The sequence below is a fragment of the Babylonia areolata genome, chromosome 18 (assembly GCF_041734735.1).
Source record: "Babylonia areolata isolate BAREFJ2019XMU chromosome 18, ASM4173473v1, whole genome shotgun sequence".
NCBI classification, from domain to species: Eukaryota; Metazoa; Mollusca; class Gastropoda; order Neogastropoda; family Buccinidae; genus Babylonia; species Babylonia areolata.
The window spans coordinates 31,604,601-31,617,100 of NC_134893.1; the positions used below are offsets into that span (position 1 = coordinate 31,604,601).

Consider the following 12,500-nt stretch of genomic DNA (forward strand, 5'->3'; position numbering starts at 1 on the left):
GATGACTGGAGGCAGGGGCAGATACACCTGTTGCATGAACCACGACTACTTACAGTACAGGAATGGAAACAGCACAGGTGTTTAAAAAAAATGCTAAATGCAATAGGTCGTTTGTCCAACCCAAATATGTACCACACACACACACACACACACTCACACACATTTTTACTCAGACATTGGTTAAATGGAGACTGCACAACACACACACACACACACACACACACACACACACACACACACACATTCTCTCTTTCTCTTCCTTCAATGGTAATGTGTATGTATATATATATATATATATAAATATAAATATATATATATATATATATATATATATATATATATATATATATGTTGTGAGGGTGGTAGAGGGTGGGGAGGAACATGAGTGTTGATGCATGTGTGCATGCGTGTGTGCGTGCGTGCAAGCGCGTGTGTGTGTGTGCATGCATGCGCACACTGTCTGTGCAATCATGTATGTCTGAACAAACAAAAAACAAAGAATGAAACAAGATAATGAGGAGAAGGGGAGATACACCAAAGCGTCACCACAATCTCAACTTATAACACTAACCACACAAGCTGTTTCTCCAACACACAGCCAAAATCAAACCCACACACCATCTCCAAGAGTAAACATTTGACATATTAGTCCAGAGGGAAAGTCTGAAAAGAACTGGAGCACACTGTGAGAGATTGGGAAGGAGGGGGTGCTGGGGTGTAGCTCAGGGCATGCATTAAGATGGATATATATGTATATCATATGCATTGCTCAACAGTTGCTAAATGACAATGGAAACAATTTCTGAGATCATTCGTTAGTTATTCTCAGGAGCAGACTGACTGGGACTTCTCTCTCAGTTGTGGCATTTCCGTGTCAACAACATTATCTGAACATCAAGGTTGCCATGTATCATCCGCAAGATAATTGTGTGTGTAAGTGTGTGTGTAAGTGTGTGTGTGTGTGTGTGTGTGTGTGTGTGTGTGTGTGTGTGTGTGTCAGTGTGTGTGTGTGTGTTCCTTGAACAACATATACATGCATGTACACACATGAACTGACTGCTACATAAACACTTATAAATGTGTTTACACACACACACACACACACACACACACACACACACACACACACACACACACACACCACCCCATCCACACACAGTACCAAAACCTAAGACACACACACATCAAGAAACAAGGACCAGATTCCAAATTCACAGAATGATTTAGGACATGATCTGACAAATCACAGCCATGGTGCCCCTATACTGCTCAGTCCCTCACACACACACACACACACACACACACACACACACACACACACACATTCTTGCACAAATGCACACATCCACACACACACAACTCCCTCTCTCTCTCTCACACACATGTATACACACACCACACTCACACAGATTACCAGTAGATACATTTACAACCTCCTAACACTCTCTCTCTCTCTCTCTCTCTCTTCCAACCTAAACCCCAACTCAGGAGACAGAAGTGATGCTAAACAGCGGACCCCCCAACCTCACATCCTATCACTGGGTCAGGAACTGAAGCAGGACATGAAGCTGATCAACCAACCAACCAACCCACACTCCCACCCACCCTTGATGCCACCCTCATCTCTCACAACCCTCAGGGCACAGCACAGCACAGCACTGCAAGAAGAGATAGTTGCTGCCAGATCAATTACAGTAGGGGGACTGAGGGGGGCAAAGGCGATCAGGTCAGTGGCGATGTCACTGAAGCTCTGTCCTAGCCCCCTGGCATTCACCTTGTTATCCCCCTCTACCCCTCAGGTCAACACTCCTCTCTTTGTCCTGTGATGATGAGACCCCTGTTACCCACCCACCCATCCACCCTGCCTTCCTGCCTGCCTGCCTGCCACCCTGCCTACTTAATCATTCAGTACTGGCACTGGGCTTCCTGCTGCCAGAGATTTTTAACAATGATGATCTTTGGGGTTTAATACCCCTCACGGGACACCCCCCTCCCCCCTCCTCTCCCTCATTCCCTGGCCTAGGGTCTGTAGGTCAATATTTCTCTCTCATGCCATAATCCTTGTGTCAGTATGGAAAGTGTGACATTCATGCTGGAAAAACTCCCTGCTGCTCTGGCGCCAGCAAGGGTGGACTGGATCTGATGCTCTCTCTCTCGATTTTAATCTCATGTGTGTGTGTGTGTGTGTGTGTGTCTGTGTGTGTGTGTGTGTGTGTGTGTGTGTGTGTGTGTGTGTGTGTGTGTGTGTGTGTGTGTGTGTCTGTGTGTGTGTGTTTGTGTGTGTGTGTGTGTCTGTGTGTGTGTGTGTGTGTCTGTGTGTGTGTCTGTGTGTGTGTGTCTGTGTGTGTGTGTGTGTCTGTGTGTGTGTGTGTGTGTGTGTGTGTGTGTCTGTGTGTGTCTGTGTGTGTCTGTGTGTCTCTGTCTGTCTGTCAGTGTGTGTGTGTGTGTGTGTGTGTGTGTGTGTGTGTGTGTGTGTGTCTGTGTGTGTGTCTGTGTCTGTGTCTGTGTGTCTCTGTGTGTCTCTGTCTGTCTGTCAGTGTGTGTGTTTCTATCTGTATGTGTGCACAAAAATATAGGAAGATACTGTGTATGAATGTGACAGAGAGAGATACAGAGAGAGTGTGTGTGAGTGTGTGTGTGTGTGTCTTATCTGTGTCTGCACATGTGCAAACGTGTGTGTGTGTGTGTGTGTGTGTGTGTTGTATGTATGTGCATGCAAACATAATTATGTGACTGCTTCATATGCATGCAAACATATGTGATTGTTTCATATTCATGCAAACATATGTGACTGCTTGATGATGAAGACAAAGACAGACACACACACACACACACACACACACAGAAATGACAGTGAAAAGCAACCTGCACTACACAGGCAGGGGTCACCACAGTAGCTAGGATCACAAATCCTCAACCACCTCCCATCAGACCATCTAGATCAATCTCCCACTGAGCATCACCTATTCCTCCCATCTAGTCTCCTCAGTAAAGCACATGTTTGCTAACATGCATAACAGGTGAGTGGTTACTGCATTGAACTTTCAATCTGGGGGTCCTGGGTTTGATTCCTGGTCACACCGCTGGTGGCTTAAGAATGGAGGTTTTTCTGATCTTCCAAGGTCAACATTAACTGCTAGAACCTGAACCCCATTGTATCATTTAATGATCACGCCAACAATCCCGTAATCCATGTCAGCATCCAGTGTGTAATGGAAACAGCATACCCAGCTTGCACACCCCTGTAAATGGAGTACAGCAGCCTACACGGCCAGGTAAAAATGGTCAATAATCATGCATGTCAAAGCCCACTTGTATCTTACAGACAAGTGAACATGGGAGTTGCAGCCTGCAAACACAGAAAAAGGAAACACCTTTCTGCTATGCTTATAGAAGTTAGGCCATAAACAAGACAGGTGAAATGTGTGGCTCACTCGCTTGGCAGGTCATCAATACATACATGCCACACACATAACCCCTTCATCACTCTCCTCCAACTTCATGTTGTTATGTCATGTCCAATTTTAGAGGATAGTTCTGAAAGTGAGAGTAAGCCCACATTCATTATTCCCTTCTCAATAGGCTTAGCATTTTGAGCATGAACATGGAAGTCCTGAATAATAACTGAACTGATGCAGTGTTTCCAACTTTTCATGATACTGTATTCATTCACACACATGCCTTGTTATCTTCTTACTGTTTCATATGAGTCTATACATGAGTGAACACAACATGTTTCAGTTTCAGTTTCAGTTCAGTAGCTCAAGGAGGCGTCACTGCGTTCGGACTAATCCATATATGCTACACCACATCTGCCAAGCAGATGCCTGACCAGCAGCGTAACCCAACGCGCTTAGGCCATGAGAAAAAAAAAGGTGAATAAATAATAGATAAGCGTACATAAATAAGTAAATAAATAAATAAATAATAATCATAATATATAAAATGTGACATTAAGGAAACCTCTGGACAGAAGCCCCCTGTTTTTAAATGACACATGGAGAGGGGTGGAGGCGGAGCACAGAGTAATATTCGTGCTGGTGCATTTTATAAACTTGTGACAAAAGGGTTTCCAGGAAAACAATGTTGCATCACTGATCCATGTGTACAAAAGGTGATCCAGAAATAAACTCCTCTCTCACAAAAGAGCCTGTTACAGTTGTTCTCACTATGATCTGTGTGTGTGTGTGTGTGTGTGTGTGTGTGTGTGTGTGTGTTTGTGTGTGTGTAGGGCATATTTTGTGCTTTTTAGGTGTAATGTTCATATCTGCAATTTGTAGTACTGTTTTTTTCTTTTTTTTTTTTTTTTGGTGTGATAGTTGATATCTGCAATTTGTAATATTGTCTTGGTGTGTACATATTTTTCTTCTTGTCTTCATGTGCTGTTTTATGCCATTATGCACTACTGTGTATGTACTGTTTCACGTGAGCCTCTTAGAGCCCATTATAAAGAGAGTCTGTGCCATGTAAGTATTACATGATATCATCATTAATCTCACGAGTCTTTTTCAGCCTGCCGGCTCAAATCACAAGAGTAGAAAACGAAACGGTGCCATAATAGTAAAGGGTTTGACTTCAGTTTTCTTGTGCCAAGCCATTTCCTTGGCTGAAATAGACTGACTCTTAAATGAGTTAGCAACTGGCAAGAACCACTGCAAGAACAGTATCTTATAGACTTCAGCGTTTATTTGTTGTTTCTTGTTTCTTGGCAAAATCAGAGAATGCATTTCCAATTTTTCTTTCAACAGAAAAAAGGGTGGTTTCCAAAATCTACATAGTAATATGATGCCTGCTTTCTGAAACATAAACTGACTGTGTGAGCATGAAAAACATGTGTACATTATCATTAAAGCAAATATTTAAGTGCATGCATGCGTACTCGCATGTGTGTGTGCCTCTCTGTGTATGTGTGTGTCTATGTGTCTGTGTCACCACAACACACACTGACCCCAAAAATCCAACCGCTAACACCACCTCCACTCAGTACCACTTCCCACTGACCAACCTGCAATTCACCCTACTCTCCAGCCACACAAGCCCATCCATTATATATGTACATCACTTAGCTGAGGACAACAAAGCCCCTGGTCCAATGTTCTCACTGCCAGTCAGGCACACACATTGTATCACATAATGGTTGTGTTCAACAATGACCATCAGAACAGCAGTGGAGTCAACTGCTATCCAGACTATCTGGGCTAACATTTATTATACTGGAGAGTGTCTTGCCCAAGTTACATCACCACTCTCTTGGCCAAGAGAGCTTTAGGACAGTCAGGGTTGGGATGGACCCCAAAGGCCAGCTTGCAATCTTGCCTCCTAGTTTGAAAGTCATAGTTCTTCACAAAAGACTGAGCTGTTAATGAATTCCCATTGAAGTGGGGCACCCATTGATCATACAGCTCTCACTTTGCTGTTGGTCCAGCTGGAAACTTGAGTCAATCCATGATATAAGCCATGAACAACAGTAATATGAACATTTACTATCCTGAGCTGTCAGCATAAGTCCGTGTTTCAGCTTTGCAGAATCAAGTTTAGTATGGATCGATGTTTTTTTCATGTTCATCATGACACAGCAAACATTAGTGAGCACATTGTTTACACACACACACCACACACATACACACACTTATAAACCATTTCACATACCAACAAGTGTGATGGACAAAGTATAAATTCTGGGGTGTGTGGGGTAGCCTGGTGAGGGGCATGATTAGAGGTTGTCTTTTCTAACCCATTATTTTTGTAAATGACCCACTGATTTTGTGGTGAACCAGTCAGATGAATCACAGTGTCCAGAAACAAACCTAGACCCTGTACTGAGTGTGTTTTCCCATTCAACTAAAGCTTACATTAAGCAGTGTTTCTGGGGGTTTTTTTAACATTGGGAGAAAAATCAGACAATTATTCTACAGAAAAAGTAGGACATCTAGAGCTATGTGTGCAGAATTCCTATATCCCAATGCAGCAAACCAAGGGAGTGTGAAATCTTTCCTGTGGCTGTCCACACAGACTGCAGCTTCAGTGCACAAAGTCCTTGTGACAGCACAGCAGCTATTTCTCTTTTATCTTCCTCAAGCTCTTCCTTTGATCAATAATGTCTGCACATGATCCTGAATGTTGTTGATCTCCCCTTCATTTCTTCAATAAAAAAAAACACCTGGTGACTGGGAAAAAAACAACTGGGGAAAAAAAGAACACAATAAGAGCAAAAATAATCAATACCAACCTCTTAATACTTAGCACCCACACATAACAAAACCCCAGTATAATCTGAAGCTCTCTGTGATGTGCTTATCATTAGCACTTCTCAGTCAATAATTTGGCATACTTTAATTTTTTTAAGGTTTGATTAGACATACAAATCACATGAAATAACAATTATAAACATTTTCAACCCTTAAAAAAAATCCTGGAATGTGACTAAACTCTGTCACAGGACTTCACTCACCTATGTTTGGGTGCTTTAACAATCTGCATATTCTGGCTTCTCTTTCCAATTTCTGGTGATCTGGAACACAGCAAAAACACACCGTTTTCAATGTCATGTGACTGGCATCTGATTGAATGCATCTGGACACACACACACACACACACACACACACACACACACACACACACATATATATATATTTATTTATATCCATACAAGCACATGCAAGGTGCATCTGTACACACACACACACACACACACACACACACACACACACACACACACATACAGGTCACACACATGCTTGTGCTTTCAACACGTCCACACTGCAAAGTACAAAAAAAAGTTCTATTAATCCATTAGCTTTCATTCTTCTTTAGTTCCATATTAAGTTACACTTTTTTTTCAGTTACAATTTACAGAATCTGCCCGCCATCATCAGTTTACATCATACTTTTTACAGCAAGATCAACAGACAAGCGATGTAATATCCTGCTTTTTCAGCAAAAAAACATTTTTCACTTATAGTTATAGTCATACTGTATATCTAACCCCACAGCCAGTCAGCTGTAAATATCCTGTCCGTGTCTGAGCACTAAATTCCGACTGCCCCTCATTGCCATTTCACACACTTGACACTCAACAATACACTTCATATATGACAACGGACTGGTACTAACATCACACACACCTAACACACTTGATCGCACTGAACAATTTACATGCTTCCCCTCAGCTTCCCACCACTTCAACAGTCCACACAGACACAGGCACAGACACACACATATATAAAACAAGGATCATTTTCATCATAAACCAAAAGAATATTTAACAAATCCTACATGATGCCCACATTCAACTGCATCAGTGATTTCAATGGCCTTGGTGGGAAAAAAAATGGGCAATGGGAGAGCAGCATGAGACTAAATCAACAGATTGTGATGAAAAAACTGAAGGCAGCTAGCTTTCAAAGATGGCATCACTACTCAGAAAAGAGCATCCTGGATTGACATATTATTCTGTCACAACTGATGTGCTTTCTGAGCAAATGATTAACACATGATACAAATTTTTTATAGATCATGATTTTATCAGTAATGTGTCAGAATTTATCTTTCTTTGAATCTTCTCTTGTCTTTCTTCTTCAGTTCTGGGTATTAATGTATACTACTGCAGTCAGGGTTTATGACATTTTAATCTCGCAGTTGATACTTCAGTCCATTGTCACTGTGGATGATTTATGCAGCCAACATGGTGAAAACGTCTGCACCCCTTGCTGGCAGAAATTACAACTTTATAAGGGATTCTTTCTGTACAGTCTGCCTCTTTCATTACACACACACACACACACACACACACACACACACACACACACAGTGTATATGCAAAATATGTATATTTTAATAGACAAAAAAAGTACCAGCCAACCTATTCTCAAAATCACCAATGTGAACAATTCAACAAGTCATCATCAGTCATTCATTGATTCAATAAATCTAAACATCCATCCAAGATTCCCAAAAACTTATTCCTAAGCAGTTTTCTACAGAAATCTTGTCCTTACACTGCAGTTTTCTACAGAATTCTTGTCCTTATACTTGTATTTTTATTATTTAAGAGATTTATAAACACAGATATGAACAGGGGACCACCTAACTTTACCTTGTTCATAACCTTCCTTTGAAGCTGAAGAATCAGGATCGACACTCAAATAAACAAGAGCAATAACTATACAGCTGAAGTCAGAATTAAACACTGCTCTTACATTTCACATTCCAGTGCCATGTTTAATGTGCGCATTCTGACAAGCACACTCATGTCTAGATTCTAAAACAAAAACAAAACAAAACACACAAAACACAGCGACACAGAAACAGAAAGAAATAAACTACAAGTACAACCAACTTCTATTTTTAAACCACCACCCCCTCCACCCTCCCCTTTCTCTTCTTTTTTCTTTCTTTCTTTCCTTCTTTTTCTCTTTCTTATTTTTTCTGCTTTCCTCTCATAAGAAGACACAAGATAAGTACGTCTCTGGATGACAGCTAAGAAGGTGTGTAGATTGTTTGCTGCTGCTCAGAAAGAAGCATCCAACAATCGATGGCAACCACACTGTCAGTGTCAGAGGCACAGAAAAATCAATAGTTTTAACTGAAGCCTAGTAAGACAACCAGATCTGTTTCTGAGTATGTGCCTGTGGCTGTGCAAGTCCCAGGGGGGGGGGGGGGGGGGGGAAGATGGGAGAGTGGAGGTCTCTCCCCCAACTCATCCCTTTCCTATGCCCCCCACCCCCTACCCCTATCAATTCCCCTTTCTTGAAATATTACCTGCCACATGTAGTGATGTACAGACGTCAGCATCAGTGAACCAGATTTTGATGGTTCACAAATTCAATACAACCCTTGTGGAATACAACAAAGACCAGGAACTGAAAGCAGTTTTCTTGTTCAGTTGCTGGGTTTTTTTCTTTTTTTCTTTTTTTTAACGTAATCTGATAGCTGGGGAACTTGTACAGACACAACTCACAAAAAGTAGGTGAACGTAACATTTAAAAAAATCAATTGTACCAATGCGACGACACTGCTGCTACTGATTATGATGACGGTAACATAAAACAGGTAATAATAGAATGCATCAATCACTGAAAGCATACATCATTTCAGCACTTATGGATTCATGCATCCAAGCATACTGAAGATAGGCTATACACATATAGAAACTCGCATCTCGCACAAACCTGCAGGCTCACATAATGATAATATATATATCCTTACATGCACACAGTGGAGCATATCAGAGCTATCATTTGGATAAAAACACATCTTAGAGGATGTTCACCATTACAAGGCACCAACTTCCTCCCATATTCACATGCTTCCACTTCCCTCATCAGTCATGGATGCACACTTGTTTGTGCCCCCCCAACACAAAATCGCATGTACACAAACATGCGCATGTACCTGTGCACATGCATAAACACACACAGACTAACACAATGCAATACACACACATACACACAAACAGAATAAGTCAGGTCATCATGCACACGTGCACCCACACACACCCAAACACACACACACACACACACACACACCACACGGGCACCCTCACAAACACTTGCACACACACAAAAAGAACAAGTAGAGGTGATGGTGCACAAGGGCACACACACACACACACACACACACACACACACACACACACACACACACACACCTCCACACACAGAAACAAACAAACATAAAAGAGAGTATTGGTAGGAAAATCACACCCAATCCATAACCATGTAAGTTGTAAATGTAATGCAAACATTTTTTTTTAAGAGAAAAACAAAACTAATCTATAAGCATCATCAAACTTGTTAACTTATGTAAATGGACATGAACATTTCAAACCATACATTTACCAAGCCAAAAATTCATAAAATACATACATGTATACATTTGAGTGACAGCTTTCGATAAAGAAAGCAGACTCTAGACAATGCAGATCTGTCAGATGACTGCGTAATCATATGAAAATTACACTGTTGTGACTATAACTATATAACTTATCAGTATGATCATATGACACCTGAAGATTTGAATTTGATTTTAAGATAACACTCACCCCTTGCTGAAAGTTTTTTTGTGTTGATTATCTTTGCAGCAAATTCTAATCCAGTCGCTTTCTGCACGCATCGTCTGACAATTGAGAATGCTCCTCTGAAAAACAAAGAAATTAGCTAAATTACACTTTAAATCATAATGAACTGTGTACGTGACATTTATAAATAGTATGTATCATTTTATAGTATGTATCATGTCATAAGCGCTTGTATAGAAAGAGAGACTAAGAGAGAGAGACAGATCTATATGTTCATAATTCTATCTAGAACTTTCTCTTATACACTCACTCTCTGTATATATGCACATGAGTGTGTGTTCATGTGCATGTGCATGCACATGTGTGTGTATACATGCCTGAATGTGTATGCATGTGCATGCATGCAGAAAAAGAGAGAGAAAATGAGCTGGCCATATCGAGAAACTGTTGTCTTTGCATGAAATAAAACTGGATTCTAAAATTTTCTATCAAATTTTGGAGTGGGCTTTCAGTTTACTTACATCTTCTCAATTACTTTTTTTTTTTTTTGTTTGGGGTTTTTTTTTTTGCAATTTTTTTTTTTTTTTTTTTTTTTTTTTGTGCATGTATTTTGTATGCTACAATGTGGCAGTTCAAAGATTTCAGTCAACATTCAGTACTTAATAAACTTACTGGAATTGTTTTGTATTGTGTATATTGTGTTACTCTTTTTTCCACAACAGATTTGTCTGTATGAAATTTGGGCTGCTCTCCCCAGGGAAAGCACATCACTACACTGAGAGCGCCACCCGCTTTTTGTATTTTATCCTGCGTGCAGTTTTTTATGTTTTCCCATCGAAGTGGATTTTCTACAGAATTTTGTCAGGGACAACCCTTTTCTTGCCGCGGGTTCTTTCACATGCACTAAGTGCATGCTGCACACAGGTCCTCAGTTTATCGTCTCATCCAAATGACTTGCATCCAGACCACCACTCAAGGTCTTGTGGAGGGGGAGAAAATACTGGCATCTCTGTCAGGATTCAAACCAATGGGCTCATATTCTCTTGCTTCCTAGTAGGACGCGTTACCTCTAGGCCATCACTCCACATGCAGCTGTCATACGCACACACAATTTCCCAGAAAAATTCTTTTTTGAAGGCGTGCATGAGCCAATGTCACAAACAGACTTTATTTTTTAATATGTCCAATAATCAGGCAATATATCTATTATACTTTATTTATTTGTAACATATAAACTGGATCACTATTTTCATTCATCAAATTATTAATGTGCTGTGAGAGTAAGTTTATCATCTAATTTTAATTAGTTCTTTCATAAGGTTGGTCACTAGTGGCAGTCTGGAAGGAGGTGTTCTAGTTTTCATAATTTAGACAGGTCAAAAACTGACTGTGAGGAAGATACTATATATGCTATCAGTACAAGTTTGGTTGTGACATGGGAGAATGGAAGAGTTACTTATTTTACAAGGAATCCATCCCTTACATGCACGACATGTGCATGTGCATGCACACAATGTCACATGAACACAAGTGATATCTAGACACACATACGCATAATTACACCAACACACTTACACAGTGACACAACTGCACAAACCATACAAACTGCTAATGAATAACATAGATCTTTATCCATTTACAGTCTGGTCCAAGGAGATGTCAATGAGTGCAGACTTATCCATATACTACACATCTGTAATTTTGTTACCTAATCTATGAGACCATGTCTAGCCTTGGCCTTGGGTATAAAATATTAACCTGAATTGAAATCAAATTAAAAAAAAAAACAACTAAGTAAACCCCAAAAACATTTTTTTAGATGAAAGAAACATATGGCAAATGATTGAAAAATCAATTTCATTTCACACACACAACACACACACACACACACACACACACACACACACGCACACACACACATACAGACTGTAAATATACAGTGACACAGTGCACATGCATGCATATATATATGTATATAATTTTATACAATTCATTTGCACGATGACAAACATACAACATAAAATCATATGCCAACATACACTTGCAAAAACATTACACACACACACACACACACACACATACACACATATGCGCGAGCATGCAAAGCGAAAATTACCAGCATTTACAACGTAAAGCCTCCCTTAAAACCAATCAAACTTCCCAGTTTGAGATGCCAAGAAAAAACTGAAACGTTTCAGTTCCACCACCGGTACATACATAATTTTCTTCTCAATATTATATGTCAAACTGTGGCTGGTGACAAATCAACAGACACGGAAACGTGTACACAATTTCGGCATCGCATCTTCATCACATTATCAATAACAACAACAAAACACCAAACAAGAGTGGAAACAGATCACACTCTTAAAAACTCATTAGCTTCGACTTGCTCCGAACAACCGATCAGGAAACTAAAGGCATTCTGATGTACAAACAACAGGTTGCGCACTGACAGCACTGGAATCCCTCGTTACATCCT

At 40.4% G+C, this 12,500-nt stretch overlaps 1 protein-coding gene across 4 annotated transcripts in view; it reads right to left on the reverse strand.

The window, feature by feature from the left end:
• Positions 1 to 12,500, reverse strand: part of LOC143292658 (calcium/calmodulin-dependent protein kinase type II subunit delta-like) — a 133,548-nt gene that overhangs the window by 120,769 nt on the left and 279 nt on the right. For all 4 annotated transcript variants that reach the window (XM_076603158.1, XM_076603157.1, XM_076603155.1 and 1 more), the window contains exons 2-3: positions 10,043 to 10,137; positions 6,452 to 6,511 (exon numbers count right to left, since the gene is read on the reverse strand). In XM_076603158.1, the coding sequence (XP_076459273.1) occupies positions 6,452 to 6,511; positions 10,043 to 10,137 (155 nt within the window). The remainder of the gene's footprint in view (positions 1 to 6,451; positions 6,512 to 10,042; positions 10,138 to 12,500) is intronic.